This window comes from Balearica regulorum, chromosome 2 (assembly GCF_011004875.1).
Source record: "Balearica regulorum gibbericeps isolate bBalReg1 chromosome 2, bBalReg1.pri, whole genome shotgun sequence".
NCBI lineage: Eukaryota > Metazoa > Chordata > Aves > Gruiformes > Gruidae > Balearica > Balearica regulorum.
In genome coordinates this window covers 37657191-37674918 of record NC_046185.1, presented here as the reverse complement: position 1 = coordinate 37674918, position 17728 = coordinate 37657191, and the positions used below count along the sequence as shown (strand labels likewise).

Sequence of the window (17728 nt, the reverse complement as noted above, 5' to 3'; positions counted from 1 at the left end):
TCTGAAGAACAGTACCTCTCTGGAGGGAGTGAAGGTCAGAATTCAGATGATCATTAATTCTCAGGAACTGACCTTTGTTTGATATACAGTATAAATTATCATTATTGGCAGAAATGAACAGAAAATCATCTCTGGCTTATGTGAGGTGGGAAAAGCTGCCTAGAACTGGATTCTCGAAAGGCCTTGACTTCACTGAGAACAGAGTTATATCAAAGCAAAGTGCTTTGGAATATATCACTGTGAAACTGTTAAAAAAACTCAGCAATTCTTAATTATAATTCTTCGTTAACCCATATGTGAGGAAGGAAAAATGCCATCTTCATTCTTCCATGCATAAATCCCATTTATGAGGCTAATGTGTGTAGGTCAAGATTTATATCCAAAGGTGTTTCATTTTTTTTTGGTCATGCTGCCCTTGTGTTGAATTTCTTGGCTAGCATAAGGAGGCTACATCAGTGAGGAGGAGAGATCCACCCAATATTTTGTCTTTGATGGCAGACAGTAGCATATAGGTACCAAAGCGTTGGAGCAGAGCTTTTACAGAGTGAGACTTTCCTGATAAACTCTCATGTCAGCCAGCGATTTGCAGCCTACTGTTACCAGAGTAGGAGGTAGCATCTTTGCTTTAGCATCAGCAATGTCCCATTCAGCAATGGTTTCCACAGTTCAACTGCACATGTATAAATGTGTTGTGACTCTTACAGTACTCTTTAAATGCTACATGTACAGAAAGCAGTGCAGAAACATAGAAAAAGGTGGTGGATGACATGCTCATCTGCTCTTCCTTTTATCAGGCGATTGAAGAACAGCAAAGCATCTACAGATGGCCACCGTTACCTTTTTCGGGGCAGAATAAACACAGAAGTGATGGAAGTAGAGAATGTAGATGACGGAACAGGTGAGTATATTTGTGCTGCTCATAGCAGTCTTTCGAGGTGCTGAAATCAAATGCAGCTTTATGATTTCTTTGAGAATGGAGTGTACTTAGAAAGAGAGAGTAAAATGCCATTTTAAAAGCTCTGTCTACTCGTGTCAAAACTGCTTCTGTGACACATCATTGCTTTCATACATTATTAGCTGGGTGGTCATAGATGACTCTTTTACGCTAACATGAACAGAGTAATAAAATAAGGTGACATTTATTGCTCAACTAAAATTGTGTATTTAACTTCACTTTACAGCATTCCAGCACTCTTAAAGAGGTTATCCCTAGGTATGTGATACATTTGTAAAAGCAAATGGAAAAGTTACCTCTCTTGGAACGAAACCTCAAACACTATAAATGCTGAGATTGTAACATAAGTGTTTAAGAAAAAAGGAAGGTTTTTTTAATACCTTTAGGGATATAATCCATATGATTGCTTGAAATTTTCCTGACATACATTAGAAAAGTGAAAACGCAAAATATTCCTACAAATGTCAATTTTTGTTTTAGAAACTTGAGTTTAACCTTTGAGCTTAACATTATTTCCTTACAATTAATACAGAAAACCTGAAACATTTTTGGCTTTTTAATGTAAAACTAAAAAAACAAATAAATGGGAAACTTCCAGTGGCATTGCAAATATGTAGGTCTTGAGGAAGTTTCTGTGAGTTATATATTACTTCTTCTGATTTTAAAATAGCATTAAGTTTGCCCTACATCTACTATGGATTCCAAACATTTCTTAATGTAATTTCTTTCTAAAATTGAGCATTAATGACAAGGATTTTATAGCTTAAATAAGCTTCATAGAAGTCCTTCATAGAAGTTAAGTATTTATTAAAAGCATTTTTTTCTAATCTTGAGTTCCTTGTTTTCAAAATAGCTCACTCCTTGTTTTACTGGGTAGGTTTGGAGAACGGTTTGACTATTCTTATTGCAACAAACTAGTTTATTGGAAGGTTGTTGCATCTCTCCTCCATCTCTTCTTTTTAAGTCTTTCAACCTTTTGTCATGGATCATGCTTTCTAAGGTTTTATTACTTTTTGGGTCCTTTGTAGTTTTGTTGGTTGTTTTTTTCTGCAGTTTGTTTGCATCTTTTGTATTATGGTGTCCAGAACTGAAACTTTGATGGTGCCAAGAATAACTATTCTAGTGCTGCATGTGGCATGTCTATTACTAATCCCAGGATTATTTGGCTTTTCTGAGGGCATTATTTTTCAATTTTTTTAGTTTGTGTTCCCATTTGTGTGCCTATCCCATTATATTTTACACTGTGTTAATGTCTGAGGGTAGGTCCTAATAATTACTTTCTTTTCTCTACTGAATTTATCTTACTATTTCCACAGTTTATTAAGCATTCAGAATTCATGTCTTGTTCCCCAAAGCTCTTGAAATGCGTCTTGCCTTGGTTCCATGAACAAGCAATGTTATTACTGAACTATTTCAGCTCTTCCTAAACTATTGGAAGATGCTAATATAAGGTAGAGCACTGTGGCGTCACACTTAATTCATTCTCTTTGTTTATGAGACATTCTTTGTAAGAACTCCTTGACATCTGTTTTGGGCTATGTCCTTCACCAGGCCCACTGTTTTAGTTAGTGGTTTAGAGATATCTATGGGTATGCTATAGTGAATTTCATAAAGCCTTGTTGACTTGAATGTAATTTATCCAATACTCTATATCTTCTTATTTCCCTTTTCTGGCTTGTATTCCTGCCCAGTTGTTCGCTTTATTTGTATGAAGTCTCAGTTAGCGCTTTGTTTATGCAAAAAATACAGTTGAGTGTTTCAGTCTTTTATGTCATGTATTATTTGACTGCCTTTCATTTGTTTTCCTTCCTTATATATACTTTAGAAATAAAATACAGTTTTACTGTTTCCATTATGTCACTTTCTAAGATGGCATCTCTTTTCTTATAACTCTTGATGTTACTGTGGCCACAGAGGCTTATACCCACCATCTTCTTCCTAATAAATATTCCAACTTTTTTCTTTCACTGTTTCCAATCCCACATATTGCCACGCTTTTAGTGTTAGCATTAGCAAATATTTCATCCTTCCTCCTTCCATGTCTCTCCTCTGTTTCTCAAATCTGCCCTACCTGTCTTCATTTGCTTGTTCTAGCTATCCAGTCCTTGATCTCTTTCACACTGTCTGTTTTCCTTCCTGCTTGTTCGTTTTCTTCGTCAGTGTATCTTCAAGTATAATTTAGCTAAGCACAAATCGTCTTCCTCTCCACTCCAGACACCAGTAGTCTAATTTCCTCCAGCCACAGGAAATTTTGCTACCGTCCCCATTTCCTATAGCCTCACACACAGTTCTGGAGGCTATCATGCTTCCTTCCTACTTGCTCTCCTGAGCCATATCAAATCTTGTCATTTTTATATATGCAACATATCTAAAATCCATCCTCCTTTCCACACTTCTGACATATTAGCTAATGGTTTGGTTATTTTGATTTCTAGATTATTCTTACCTGCTTTTTATTTCCATATCCCTACATTTCCTGCCTTCTCCATTTCAGTTTGTCCAACGTCCTAAAATATTTTTTTGTTGTAATTACTGCTATTTCATCCCTCCTTTCTATGGTTCTCTTTGAAATATGGAAATGCCTGTGTTATTTCCCTGGCCTGTGCCACCTTTCTGCCCTTTTCTTGCCACCTCCTCCCTTTTTTTTGAAGAAACAACCCTCTCTTCCTTCCTTGTAGTAAGAAGTGCATTCCTTCTCCACACACTGATATTTTTTCTTTCACTCAGATCATGATACCCTTCTTTAACCTTCCTCTGTCTTGGTTTCTGTACTGTTCTCATTTGTTGCACCCAGATGTCTCATTTCTCATCCCCTGTAGTCAGCTGCGTTTGAACTGTAACCTGGTACTATTCTGCTGTGTTCTTTTCGTGTCATCTCAATCCCAGGTGTAGTAATTTTGTCGTCTGAGCCTCATTCACATTAGCTTTGTGTGTGGGTTTTTTGGTATTGTATTATTTTATTCTCCTTAATCACCTATTACCTCTCACTTTCTATAATTCTTAGAGTGGATGCTCTGAGTGCAGAGTGCTTATATTTTCATATCTATGCATGACTCTTTCTCATGTGTTCTGTATGGGTCTCTTTATAGACATTAAAGACTTTTGAATCCAGATGATCCTTCCACAGTTTTTACTGTAGATTTTGGGATCCTCTTCTGCTTGCATTGTATAATGAACTACAGGGCTCCAGGGAACAAGGGTAACTGAGAGTTTTTGCTCTTGGCATTGATAGATGTAGGAATGTAGTCGTCATTGTAAGTAGAAGCATAGAAATGGTGACACTGTAGTGGGGTCTGCTACAGGGCACCCAACCAGGAAGACCGAGTGGACAGATAGGAGCAGCCTTACCTTCACAAGCCCTGGTCCTCATGGAGGACTTCAGCCACCCTCATACCTGTTGGAGGGACAACACAGCAGGGCATAAGCAATACAGGAGGTTCCTGGAATGTGTTGATGATAACTTCCTTCTCCAAGTGATAGAGGAGCCAACGAGGAGAGGTGCCGTACTAGACCTTGTTCTCACCAACAAGGAGGGGCTGTGGGGACTGTGAAGCTCAAGGGCAGCCTTGGCTGCAGCTACCATGAAATGGTGGAGTTCAAGATCCTTAGGGAAGTGAGGAGGGGGCACAGCAAGCTCACTACCCTGGACTTCAGGAGAGCAGACTTTGGCCTCTTCATGGACCTGCTTGGTAGAGTACAATGGGACAAAGCCCTGGAAGGAAGAGGGGCCCAAGAAAGCTGGTTACTGTTCAAGGATCACCTCCTCTAAGCTCAGGACCAATGCATCCCAAGAAAGAGGAAGTCAGGCAGAAACGCCCAGAGGCCTGCATGGATGAACAAGGAGGTCCTGGGCAAGCTCAAACGCAAAAAGGAAGCCTACAGAGGGTGGAAGCAAAGGCAGGTAGCCTGGGAGAAATACAGAGAAACTGTCTGAGCAGCCAGGGATCAGGTTAGGAAAGCCAAAGCCCTGATAGAATTAAATCTGGCCAGGGACATCTAGGGCAACAATAAAAGCTTCTACAGGTACATCAGTGATAAAAGGAAGACTAGGGAAAATGTGGACCCTCTCCTGAAGGAAGCAGGTGACCTGGTTACCCAGGATATGGAGAAGGCTGAGGTACTCAATGACTTTTTTGCCTCGGTCTTCACTGGCAAGTGCTCTAGTTGCATTTGCCTCAGAAGTCAAAGGCAGGGACTGGGAGAATGCAGAACTGCCCACTGTAGGAGAAGATCAGGTTCGAGAATATCTAAGGAACCTGAAGGTGCACAAGTCCATGGGACCTGATGAGATGCATCCACGGGTCCTGAAAGAACTGGCAGATGAAGTGGCTAGGCCACTGTCCATCACATCTGAGAAGTCCTGGCAATCCGGTGAAGTTCCCACTGAACTGAAAAAGGGGAAACATAACCCCCATTTTTAAAAAGGGAAAAAAAGAAGACCTAGGGAGCTATAGACCAGTCAGTCTCACCTCTGTGCCCAAGATTATGGAGCAGATCCTCCTGGAGACTATGCTCAGGCACACGGAAAATAAGGAGGTGATTGGTGACAGCCAACATGGCTTCACTAAGGGTGAGTCATGCCTGGCAAATTTGGTGGCCTTCTGTGACGAGGTTACAACATTGGTGGGTAAGGGAAGAGCAACTGATGTCATCTACCTGGACTTGTGCAAAGCATTTGACACTGTCCCACATGGCATCTTTGTATCTAAAATGGAGACGTGAATTTGATGGATGGACCACTTGGGTGGATAAGGTATTGGCTGGATGGTTGCACTCAAAGAGTTGTGGTCAATGGCTTGATGTCCAAGTGGACACCAGTGGCGAGTGGCTGAGAGAGTTGGGGTTGTTCAGCCTGGAGAAAAGAAGGCTCTGGGGAGACCTTATAGCAGCCTTCCAGTACCTAAAGGGGCCTACAGGAAAGCTGGAGAGGGACTGTTTACAAGGACATGGAGTGATAGGACAAGGGGGAATGGCTTTAAACTGAAAGAGGATAGATTGAGATTAGCTGTTAGAAGGAAATTCTTTACTGTGAGAGTGGTGAGGCATTGGAACAGGTTGCCCCTCCCTGGAAGTGTTCAAGGCCAGGTTGGATGGGGCTTTGGGCAACCTGGTCTAGTGGAGGGTGTCCCTGCCTGTGGCAGGGGGGTTGGAACTAGATGATCTTTGAGGTCCCTTCCAACCCAAACCATTCTATGATTCTATGAAATAGGAAAACAGATTCCCACTGTGGTTTATTGTCATGTTAATGACATGCCTACAGAACTTAACAAAGCTTTTTCTGAAAAGCAGTTTTTCTTTGATGAAATTAGGCCTTGGCTGAGCAGTACAGTTGGTATAAGCTTTCTTTTTTGTTTCAGTATCGTGAAGCACTCTGCCTTTTTTTTTATTGCACTATTGAAGTGGAACGCATATTACTTATGAGGGCAGACTATTTGTGTTCTTAAAACAATGTGGTTACACAACCACTTGCAAGTATTAGAAAGGTGGATAAATTGTTATGGTATTGTTTTTTTGTATTCAGTCTTTAAAATTCAATTTTGAGAGAAAAGTATATTTCTAAAGGCATTCACCAGCCATTAAATGAATGTTATTTAGTTTATGAAGACAAGCACTTGAGACTTAGGAAATACCAGATTTATGGTTGCTTATACTATCTTAGTTCTGTCCCCTATTGTCTTTAAATGAGGCATGAAATAGAAAAAAAACACTACATGATAATAGTAACCGGAGTCTGCATCAAAAAGTATACAGAGGAGGAAGGGAATTGATAATATGAAGCCATTATTTCCTTAGTATTTCTGAGCGTTGGTGCTCCTAAGAACCTTAGGAGATTTCTGTTTGTTTTTAAGGGAAGAAAAATATTCTATTGTCTATGTCTGTAACAAATCATTTGTTGTGCATCTCTCAAAGGTTTGAGTCTTGAATTTTGAACCATATATTGCAATTCTAATTATAAGCTTTCGTGTATTACTGTGTATCATTAGAAGATTATGTCATCTTTCATCACCTTTTCTTGGGAAGTTGGAGGCTTAATGATTTGTTAAGCATGCTTGTTCAGACTTTGCATTGAGCAACTTGAAGTCTTGTGCTCTTCTTCCTTCTGTAACCATTGTGTCAGGTTTAAAAATCATTTGTTTAGCCTGACTGGCAGCTGTGATTGCCTTTATGTGAAGAGTGTACCTATCATCTCCAATGCGGCTGGCCAGTCAGAGCATGCATACCTCCTGGCTGGCCAGCCAGGACGTCTGCAGCTCTTGACCAGATTTTGTCCAGTAGCCAGTCAAAAAAAGGTATAAATTTATTTGGGATGATAGCATAATGCTGAAATGCTCTTCAGGAGACTATGGGCACGGGTGTATCGGGGAGAACAAATTGCTCACGGGAGCCTTGGAGGATTGCAGTTACGGGGAACATGGGAGCAAAAGAGAAAGCAGGGGTGTTGCAGTGAAAGGCAGAGGTTGGAGTCAAGCTGGGCATCACTGGAGTGGGTTACTGTTGCAAAATTGGGCGATAACTACCTATTTTCCTCCATATGAACTCATTGCCATCTGTATACATCAGGCAGTCTTAGTACCTAGCTAGGTGACTGGGCTTTTCACAGAATTCAGTGAGTTTGTAGCGGCATGAGATAAATGTGGTCCAACTGCCAGCGCTCTTGGCCCTGCAGTTACAGACCTTCAGATGCCAAGGAAGCTGCATGTTTAAAATGTCATTTCTACACTCACATATTCAAGTGGCTAGATGAGCCACTTTTTTCTGAATTAAACTACTAAATTGACACCAGTTTTCTGTCCGGACTGAAATGGGAGTATCTAAATCCATTTCTGAGTCTGAGCTGTCATTTTTTAATGTTTTGGCCACGACTAACTGCTACGGTTCGCTGCATTAGAGATCATGATATTTCCCTACATAACACGGGTGTTGCGATGATAGACATACAGTAACGAAGACTGCAGGAAAAATATCACCCTGTAGTTTTATGGGTATTAACCTCTAACTTAATAAATAAACAAAAAGGAGCAGCTAGTGCTATATTGCAAGGTTTATAAATATATGCCTGTATAATACAAAGGGGCCTTAACCTTCCTTCCTCCAGTAGTGCTCCTGCCTCTGATCTCCAAAGGGCTGCAGTCTGTCTGCTGAGAGCTTCTGTCTGAGGCTTCTTTCTTTTCCCTCACTTTTGACTCTGTTTTTCTGACAGTGCATGAATGATATGATGGCTAGTTTTCAAGAAACAGTGTTTTTAAAGGGACAAAGGATATTATGTATAGGTTATGTGAATAAAAATACATGATATTATACATGGTAGAAACATGACGTTGCAAAAATAACTTATTTTTTCTTCCTGTCATAGACTTGCTTGCACTTTCTTACACACTTTGAGTACTAGAAAGTTTTGTTGGTTTAGAAATTAGCCATCAATCGCGTGATTTTCTAGTAGTTCCTGACATTTTCCAGCCCAGTATACAAAGTTTGGCTGCTTTCCATCTAATTAAAATGCAGAGTTATTGAAAGGATACTAGCATGTCTGCTGAGATTTATGATAAATCTTAGCAAGCATTTCAGCAAGAGTTTCACTTTCAGAAAATCTCATCTCATTATACAAAACAAGGCTGAATTATGAAAAAGTTTATACAAAGTAAAAAGCTCTATAGTTATTATAGTAGTTCAGGGCTGGCCCTGGGACTTTCTTGCCTCTTTATGAAAGTTCGTGGTGCGACAGTGTTGACCTTTGATTTTTTTAATATTTCGTACAATAGTTGCTAGTTCTAGTTTTAATATGTATTTTATGCAAAAAAATATATTTGTTACCATGGGACACTTATGCCTCACAAATTTTCCCCCAGGAAATGCATGAACTTCTAAGTGAAGGATATTCAAGGGTGTCAGTTTTGGAGAGGAAGTCTGTTTAGCTAATTTCTGAATACGATTTATGGCCTATGTTATATTCAAATGTTATGTAAGTAAAGACAGAGTAATAAGCAGTAAATTGTCTCCTTTTATAGCATAGTGGTTTACATGTTAAGAGTCAGAAGTTCAAGATACCTCAGATCAGCAGTTGTTACCTCTCTCCCATAAAGTGCACACTGAACATAGGGTTGTTAAGAACGTATTTAAAAATATATGCATTTGGTTAGTGAGTTTTCTTGAGGTTATACTAAATATTGTTTTATATTTCATTTTGTGTAAACAATGAAATGTATATATATTTCTTTATTCAGGTAACCAAATATACATCAAATAATACATAGGATTTGCTTACTGTTCAAATTGAAATTGTGTTTTTCCCCCTGTGTATTTAGTTCTTTTTAAAATTTAATAGTAAATTGTTCAATCAGCACAGCAGCTCTGAGTAATTTAAGGGGCAAAACCACAGTGCTGCTTTTTAAGGAATTTATTACAGTTTAACACAAACAAAAGTAATCCAAGTACCATGATCTGTTCTTTTCAGAGGAGTCTGCCTGGTTTAGTTGTCGAGTTTACACCTTCTTCCATATGCTAGGCAATTCTGTTACATTTTGAAAAGGACATTATTTACTAAAAGTTAAAAATACGGTTTATTAACTTATAGTGTAGTTCACAAACAGCACAGACAACTTCAAATTCGCTTTTATTTTTGTGTATTTCCTGAGCTTTATCTATAATGATAAGAGTTCTTAATAATTATAATAACTATTGCTTTTTTAAGAGTTGTTGCTCTTTAAGCCATTTTATCTATTCCCAGCTGACTATCACAGCAGCGGCCACACTGTTATTAATGGCTGGAAGATCCACAACACGGCAAAGAACAAATGGTTTGTATGCATGGCAAAAACCCCTGAAGAGAAGCAAGAATGGCTGGAAGCTATTTTGAAAGAGCGAGAGAGAAGAAAAGGTAGGTTAATAAACTTCCTTGTGCTGCTTTGCCAGAAAGCCATGCTGGTTTTTTTTATGTTGAGATATAAAGCAAAACCAGCTGCCAGGAAAACTTGTAGTGTCAGGTTCAGCTGAAGGTTTATGAATAAGAGCTTGGAAAAAATAAATCAAACTTGTACTGGGAAGGGCATAAACGCTTGAATCATGTATGCTGGTAGTGAAAGCTGTTTTGGAAATGGGCTGATGATTTAACCTATCTTTCTACAGCTTATCTTCAACCAGTACAAATTGTAGTAATTTCATTGAAGCCTGTGTACTATTACTGTTTGTAGTATATGAGGGTCTGTCCTAAATGTCTTGTGGGATTTGTATGCATTGATTCCATTTTGGGACTGGACATTTGAATCACTGCCATGAGCAAGTTTTCTATGTTGGATCTTCATGCAGATGATCCAACATGAAACAGTACAGAATATACCCACTACCCCATCTTTGATGTATTCTCCCCTACCCAAGAAAGTAAAGAATCACCATTGGAAAATGACTGTCTTTTTGAATAGCTGAATTGAGGTGGAAGGATGCTTGGATGAAATATAATCCTGATCTCAAATGAGACCACAAATAACTTCATGTATTCAAGGTGAACCCAGCACAAAGTAGAACCAGGGAAAGATGATGCATCATCATCTTCATAGAATCATAGAATCATAGACTGGTTTGGGTTAAAGATCATCTAGTTCCAACCCCCTGCCAGAGGCAGGGACACCCTCCAGTAGACCACATTGCTCAAAGCCTCATCCAGCCTGTCCTTGAACACTTCCAGGGAGGGGGCATCCACAACTTCCCTGGGCAACCTGTTCCAGTGCCTCACCACCCTCACAGGGTGATATCCTGATATCTAATCTAAATCTACCCTCCTTCAGTTTAAGGCCATTACCCCTTGTCCTATCACTACACGCCCTTGTGAACAGTCCCTCTCCAGCTTTCTTGTAGACCCCCTTTAGGTACTGGAAGGCTGCCATTAGATCTCCCCGCAGCCTTCTCTTCTCCAGGCTGAACAATGCCAACTCTCTCAGCCTGCCTTATAGGAGAGGTGCTCCATCCCTCCGATCAGCTTCGTGGCCCTCCTCTGGACTCGCTCCAACAGCTCCATGTCTCTCCTGTACTGGGGCCCCCAGAGCTGGATGCAGTACTCCAGGTGGGGTCTCACAAGAGCGGAGTAGAGGGGCAGGATCACCTCCCTCGACCTGCTGGTCACACCTCTTTTGATGCAGCCCAGGACACGGTTGGCTTTCTGGGCTGCAAGTGCACATGGCTGGCTCATGTTGAGCTTCTCATCAATCAATACCCCCAAGTCCTGCTCCTCAGGGCTGCTTTCAATCCATTCCTTGCCCAGCCTATAGTTGTGCTTGGGATTGCGCCAGCCCATGTGCAGGACCTCACACTTGGCCTTGTTGAACTTTGTGAGGTTTGCATTGGCCCACCTCTCAAGCCTGTCAAGGTCTGCACCCCACAGCTTGGTGTCATCAGCAAACTCACTGAGGATGCACTCAATCTCAGTGTCCATGTCACTGACAAAGATGTTAAACAATCTTCTGGAGCTAATTTCATTTGTGAGCTAAAATATCCTAATCAATAATGTTGTTTGGAGCCTTGATTTTGAAAGAAAATATGACCTTGTAGTTAGATCTGGGTAGATTTTCTGTAGCCTGTTGTAATAGCCATTGTTTTGTGCCTCCAGTGGAGACTAACTGTACTTTCTTTTGTCTTTTAAAGTTGAATTCTGGATGTTTGTAGAACCACAGTTTCAACTAGGGTGTCTGACCACTACCTAATTCATAGTTCCAACAGGAATTAATAGTAGAAAAGCTAAAAAAGGTGCCTGGGTGGTCTAAAACCTCTACATTTTAAAGTAACAGATGAAAAATCAGTGTGATAGAGATGGTGTCAACAACAACAGAAGTTTGGTCCGCTTCTGTACGTGGCCTTAACTGCAACTGGCTAAAAAGATTTTTAACAAATCCCACTCCACTGTTAGGTTTCTTGTCTCCCTTACACTCTTGATGATACCTTTAGGAAAGAAATAGAAAGAGTAAGTGGGAGTGATTTGTGTTGATGTATTCTTACTATTTCACACTATAGTATTGAGCAGCTGGTAGTAGAGGTGAGTTTGAGCTAAACCTTGCCAAGCTTGAGGCCTTCCCAAAGGCAAGCCAGGATCTAGGATTTTAGCATCCCATGACTTGGGGAATTGCTCAAATTGTGGTGTTTGCAGTGGGTTTGCTGTCAAGGAGACAATCACAGAAGAAAGAGGAAGACCACAGAGCAAGAGAGGATTTGGTACACATTTAGACTCAGTTTGCAACACAGTATCTTCAAAAGTATTTCTTGAATATCTCTGCTAGTCTATCAACTTACACATTTATCCATCTCCTCCAGCACAGTGATTTTCTTCAAAATGTCTGTATAAACACCTCTTACAAAGCAGGATGCGTCAACTTAATTGCAGGCAGGTTGCCAAATGACTCGGGAACCAAACAGCTATCTTTTTAGAATTCAAATACTGTATCTAAATGTAGCTATAAACACTTTTCCATTCACTGTGAACATAAAGATGCTTTAATTGTATGTTTACTTAATAAGACATGGAGCCTGCATATATATAGGCAATTACATTGAAGTCTAAATGACTGCACATGTGAGAACAGTGTTTTATCTCCTTTGCAAGTCTGAGAACAACTAAATCAAATGAACACACTTGCCAGATCTCTTGACCTGGGAGTGAGGCTCACATGAGTGACTCCCTCTTCGTTGTGCCATGCGTGCCCATGCCCATGCAATTCTTTGTAACGGTGCTGTGGACCCCACATCTTGCACAGGATGGCAGATCGCAGTGATCTGCAGACTAGGTGAATACGGCACGTAGAGCAGGAGTGAGGCATGGAAATACAGCGTGACGGTGCCATGTAGCTGGGGCTTGCTGGGCAGTTCATGTTGGGAGACTCAAAAATTCAGTGTACTGAAGGAAACTGGAATCTGTATAGCAGAAGCAGAGCAAAAAGGAGAAAACGCCCTGAATGAAGTACTTTAGCAGAGATTTCAGCAGCTGTAATTGAATTATCAGTTAGGACCACTTTATAGATTGTATTTTCTTGCTAGGAGAAATCAAGGTGAATTGGAAACTTTTTGCTAGGAAGTCTTTCTGTCAGTTTTGGGGCTTTCCTGTAACCACTCGAGGCATTCAGCAAGTTAGAAATGTATTTAAAAGGTGATCATCTTTAAGGCTGATGATGCTGTGATGATCTGATTCCAACAGTCAATACAAATAAAAACATCAACATACTATAACTTCCAAAAGTAGTATTTTGGTTAAGCTTTCTTTTCCTGGGAATAAATTAGGTTTTATCTGTTTGCGTGGCATCACCACTATCTGGTTCCTGGACGATGAGAGACACTCCTATATCTGTTTCCAATACCATTGTTAGCTTTTTTTCATGACAGGTACATTTTTTTCTGGCTTTTTTTTTAGAATTAAAGAAGTGGCAGACTATTACTCAGATTTAATATGTACGGTTATAGTTTTAGAAATGTGAAAATCTGAACAGAAACTGAGAACACGTACATAAGACATTCCAGAAGTGTGCGGTTTGTTCAGATTTAATAATTGCTTATGGAGAAAGCACATGGGATATGAAGGTCTGTGCTATTCCTTGGAAGCACAAGCTTCTGTGGGTGGCCAGCAGGACGCATAATTCAACAAAAACTACATTTGATCATCTGTTACTCAGAAAACACAGTGATTTTCTTGAGAAGAGAATCAGGAAAAAATAAACCAGTAAGAAATATTGAACTAAAACCCTTGATAGTTTTTGGTTGTTGAGAAAATTCTGAAGCAAATAAAAATCAAGTTATGTAAATGCTTTTGTGGAAAAGTTAATTAATCTTACGTTAATTAATCTTACGTGAAACTAAGAAATGTATAACAGATAACTAGTTATGGATCATTGGAAATTTGAAAAAGTTTCCTTTATGTGAAAACATTTGTATTATCACATGGTAAGAGCAAAACCAAGGCCCTTTTCTTTTAAACATATACCGAAGTCTAAAAATCACGGTATTAGTATTTATTACTGCAATATCAATGGTGATGTTGGTATATGTGTACATTTTCAGTAACAGTTCACTGTGAGGAAATTATAAATAAAATTCACTTATGCTTTATGAATATTAGATGTTCATAAATGAATCATAATTCTGAGAAAAATAATGGAAAACAATGCTTTTACTATTTTTGTATGTAAAATATTGGTATCGCTTCTCCATTTTGGGGAAGATATTGAAATATAATGGCAATATCACTTCATACAATTTTAATGCATTTTTGGCAGGTTTAAAATTGGGCATGGAACAGGACACTTGGGTGATGATCTCTGAGCAAGGAGAAAGACTGTACAAAATGATGTGCAAACAAGGGAATCTCATCAAAGACAGGAAGAGGAAATTAACCACTTTCCCCAAATGCTTTCTTGGAAGGTATTATATGCATTTTATAGCATAAATTTTGACTAGCTAAAAATACAGTTTAAATCTTCTTTGGGATTCTGCAGAAAACATGCTTTACTTGTAATGTCTGTTAGGCCTATTTGCCTCGTAGAATTTAGCCAAAATGGAAATGGATCTGCTTGAAATTTATGGGTGTGTACTCATGTTCCAAAGTAGCTTTTTAAAGGGACAAGGCTGCAAAGGCATGTTGAAAATATGAAAATGCGTTAAATAAAATAGTTTCTTTGAAGAAATAATTCCCAACTTCTTTAATGCATTTTGTCTTTGAAATGCCTAGTTTAGAGTATCAAATTTGCTTTATTCCACTTAAAAATTCTGTCTCTCAAACTGTTTCTGTCCTCCTCTTGCCTGAATGTCAGGTACAGAGTTATAAAATGCAGTTTACATGTTTAAAAATCCACCTTTATTGTCAGGAGGATCTTTAGAATGTCATATTATACCTATGACTTAAGAAGACTAAATGCAAGAGGAGGAGAAAGCAATAGGTACCTAAAAATGTGTGTATGACAAGAAAATTAGTTTGGGGATGGAGGGGTTATCACTTATTTCATTTGACTGTAAGACAGTTAAGTATGGAAAGTATTTTTATAAAGTACAGTGACTGTTTTACACAAGCACATTACGGTGATGATACTGTTGGGTTCAAAAGTGGAAATGAACCTTTGGAGATTTTCATGTGTTGTCTCACATAGGAGGTGATAATTAAAATGAGGATTAAAGTTAATCATTAAGTTTTGGTTGAATCATGTTCCATAAGTGAAGTTGTTGGAAGCAGGTAAAGAATACACTCGTGATGAGAAGCCATGTGTGAAACGTTTAAATGTACCATCAAATGGCTGTTTTTCTATGCTATTTTTTAAGTGGACCCTTTTGAAGTACGCTTTTGCTGGTCCCTAGGTCACCAGTTAAAAAACATGAATGTGAATGTTGCACTACCTCACTACATTGTTCTTTTGATTTGTAACACACATACAAATATCTTATATGCTATAAATTTGATGTCTCTGAATTGCATCAGGTTTATTGTGAAATAAGTCAGGTATATCCTGCTCATGCACTATATACTTTGTCTATGTGCTGAGGATGTCCATGGGTCTGATACATCTCAGAAGTAACAGGCCTACTGTTCTATCATACTGTGATTATTTTCTGCCTTCACAGCATGTCTACCCTGGGCAGGTGCAGTAGGTGTGTCTGGGGTTGCCTTATACTTGACAATCTGGTCACATGTGTCTATTCTACTTTGGGAAATCCCCAAAACCATAGGAATAGGGATAGGGATAGGATAGGTTAAGATAGAATAGAATAGAATAGAATAGAATAGAATAGAATAGAATAGAATAGAATAGAATAGAATACTTGACAGTGTGGTCACGTGTCTATTCTATTTTGCTGTAGGAAATCCCCAAAACCACAGAAATAGACATAGACATAGACATAGACTAGACTAGAATATTTCAGTTGGAAGGGACCTACAACAATCATCTAGTCCAACTGCCTGACCACTTCAGGGCTGACCAAAAGTTAAAGCCTGTTGTTAAGGGCATTGTCCAAATGCCTCTCAAACACTGACAGGTTTGGGGCATTGACCATCTCTCTAGGAAACCTGTTCCAGGGTTTGACCACCCTCTCGATAAAGAAATGCTTCCTAATGTCCAGTCTGAACCTCCCCTGGCGCAGCTTTGAACCATTCCCACACATCCTATCACTGGATGCCAGGGAGAAGAGCCCAGCACCTCCCTCTCCACTTCCCCTCCTCAGAAAGCTGCAGAGAGCAATGAGGTCACCCCTCAGCCTCCTTTTCTTCACACTAGACAAACCCAAAGTCTGTAGCTGCTCCTCACAGGACATGCCCTCCAGCCCTTTCACCAGCTTTGTTGCCCTGCTCTGGATGCATTCAAGGACCTGAACATCCTTCTGAAATTGTGGGCCCCAGAACTGCACACTGTACTGAAGGTGAGGCTGCACCAATGCTGAACTCAGTGGACAATCACCTCTTCTGACCGGCTGGTTACGCTGTGTTTGATGCACCCCAGGACGCGGGTTGCCCTCCTGGCTGCCAGGGCACCCTGCTGGCTCATGTTGACCAGCACCTCCAGATCCCTGTCTGCAGGGCTGCTCCACGGCCACTCATCTCCCAGTTTGTACTTGTGCCTGGCATTACACCATCCCAGGTGCAGAATCTGGCATTTGAACTAGTTAAATTTCATGGCATTAATGATTACCCAATGCTCCAATCTATCTAGATCCCTGTGCAAGGCCCCTTGTCCCTCGAGAGTCATCAGCACCTCCCAGTTTGGTATCATCAGCAAACTTGCTAATGGTGCACCATGTGCAAAGGTAAAACTTCTGAACAGAAAAGATGTCTCAAGGGAAAACATGTATTTGTGTTGAAATAATAATAAAGTTGATTTTTTTTTTAAAGGTGGTATGGCATTTTGAAGATCATTAGGCTTAAGAATCACTAGGCTAGTAAGAAGCACTAGTAACTGAGAGGGAAATGTAGTAGATGTGGTGGTATGACATTAAAGTTTGTTTTTTGTATCTGTTTTTAATTCAGTGAATTTGTGTCCTGGTTGTTGGAAATTGGAGAGATACACAAATCTGAAGAAGGTGTTCATCTTGGCCAAGCTTTATTAGAGAATGGCATTATCCATCATGGTAAATATAATTAGTTTTAACTTACTTGTTTTCAAGGTAATTGTTGTAATTAGAGTGAACTTAATTTTGTTGGACAAAAGGATGGTCTTGTTAAGGCAAGACAGCTTGTTGAATCTGCATTGTATCCTTCCAGGGACCTCATGGGCCCATTGTCCATGCCTACCAGATTTACTGGGAGAGGCTCCACTGATTTAATCAGATTACATCTATGCTGTTGGGATCACAATGTTGCAAACAGGGACCTAGAGAAACATTGCTATTCTCTTGTAAGCAAAAATAAATTCTGGAGGAACAGAGAAAGGTAGACTGCTTTTAAGGATTTAAATCTTTTATTAAGGCCAGGCTTTTTAGGGATACATGTTCACCTAGGAATTGTAGAACACAGTGAGTCACAGTTGGCATTTGATAAATGTGCCTGCTCATCTGTTAGGTATTACAAGTGGTGCTGGTGGAATCCAGCCTAGAACCCATCAGTTTAATCTTTGGAATTTTAAGGCCTTATTTTCACTACATTGTATAGTTACTAAAATTGGTATTTTTATGCTGAAACTTTCAGTCAACTATCTGTTTAGCTTATTCTGGAGAGAAGTATCACTGAAATGGTTCATTTTTTGAACCAATTAAGAAGGTTTGATTTCTGGAGATAATTTGCATTGGCAACATTTTTCTCTTATCAGAGCAGGTCCTCATCTC

General features: G+C 39.6%; 1 protein-coding gene across 2 annotated transcripts in view; it reads left to right on the top strand.

Moving 5' to 3' along the window:
• The window catches only part of PREX2 (phosphatidylinositol-3,4,5-trisphosphate dependent Rac exchange factor 2), a 188498-nt gene that overhangs the window by 71153 nt on the left and 99617 nt on the right, over nucleotides 1-17728 (top strand). For both annotated transcript variants that reach the window (XM_075743930.1, XM_075743931.1), the window contains 4 exons: nucleotides 795-898; nucleotides 9681-9830; nucleotides 14200-14344; nucleotides 16935-17035. In XM_075743930.1, coding sequence (XP_075600045.1) covers nucleotides 795-898; nucleotides 9681-9830; nucleotides 14200-14344; nucleotides 16935-17035 — 500 coding nt within the window. The remainder of the gene's footprint in view (nucleotides 1-794; nucleotides 899-9680; nucleotides 9831-14199; nucleotides 14345-16934; nucleotides 17036-17728) is intronic.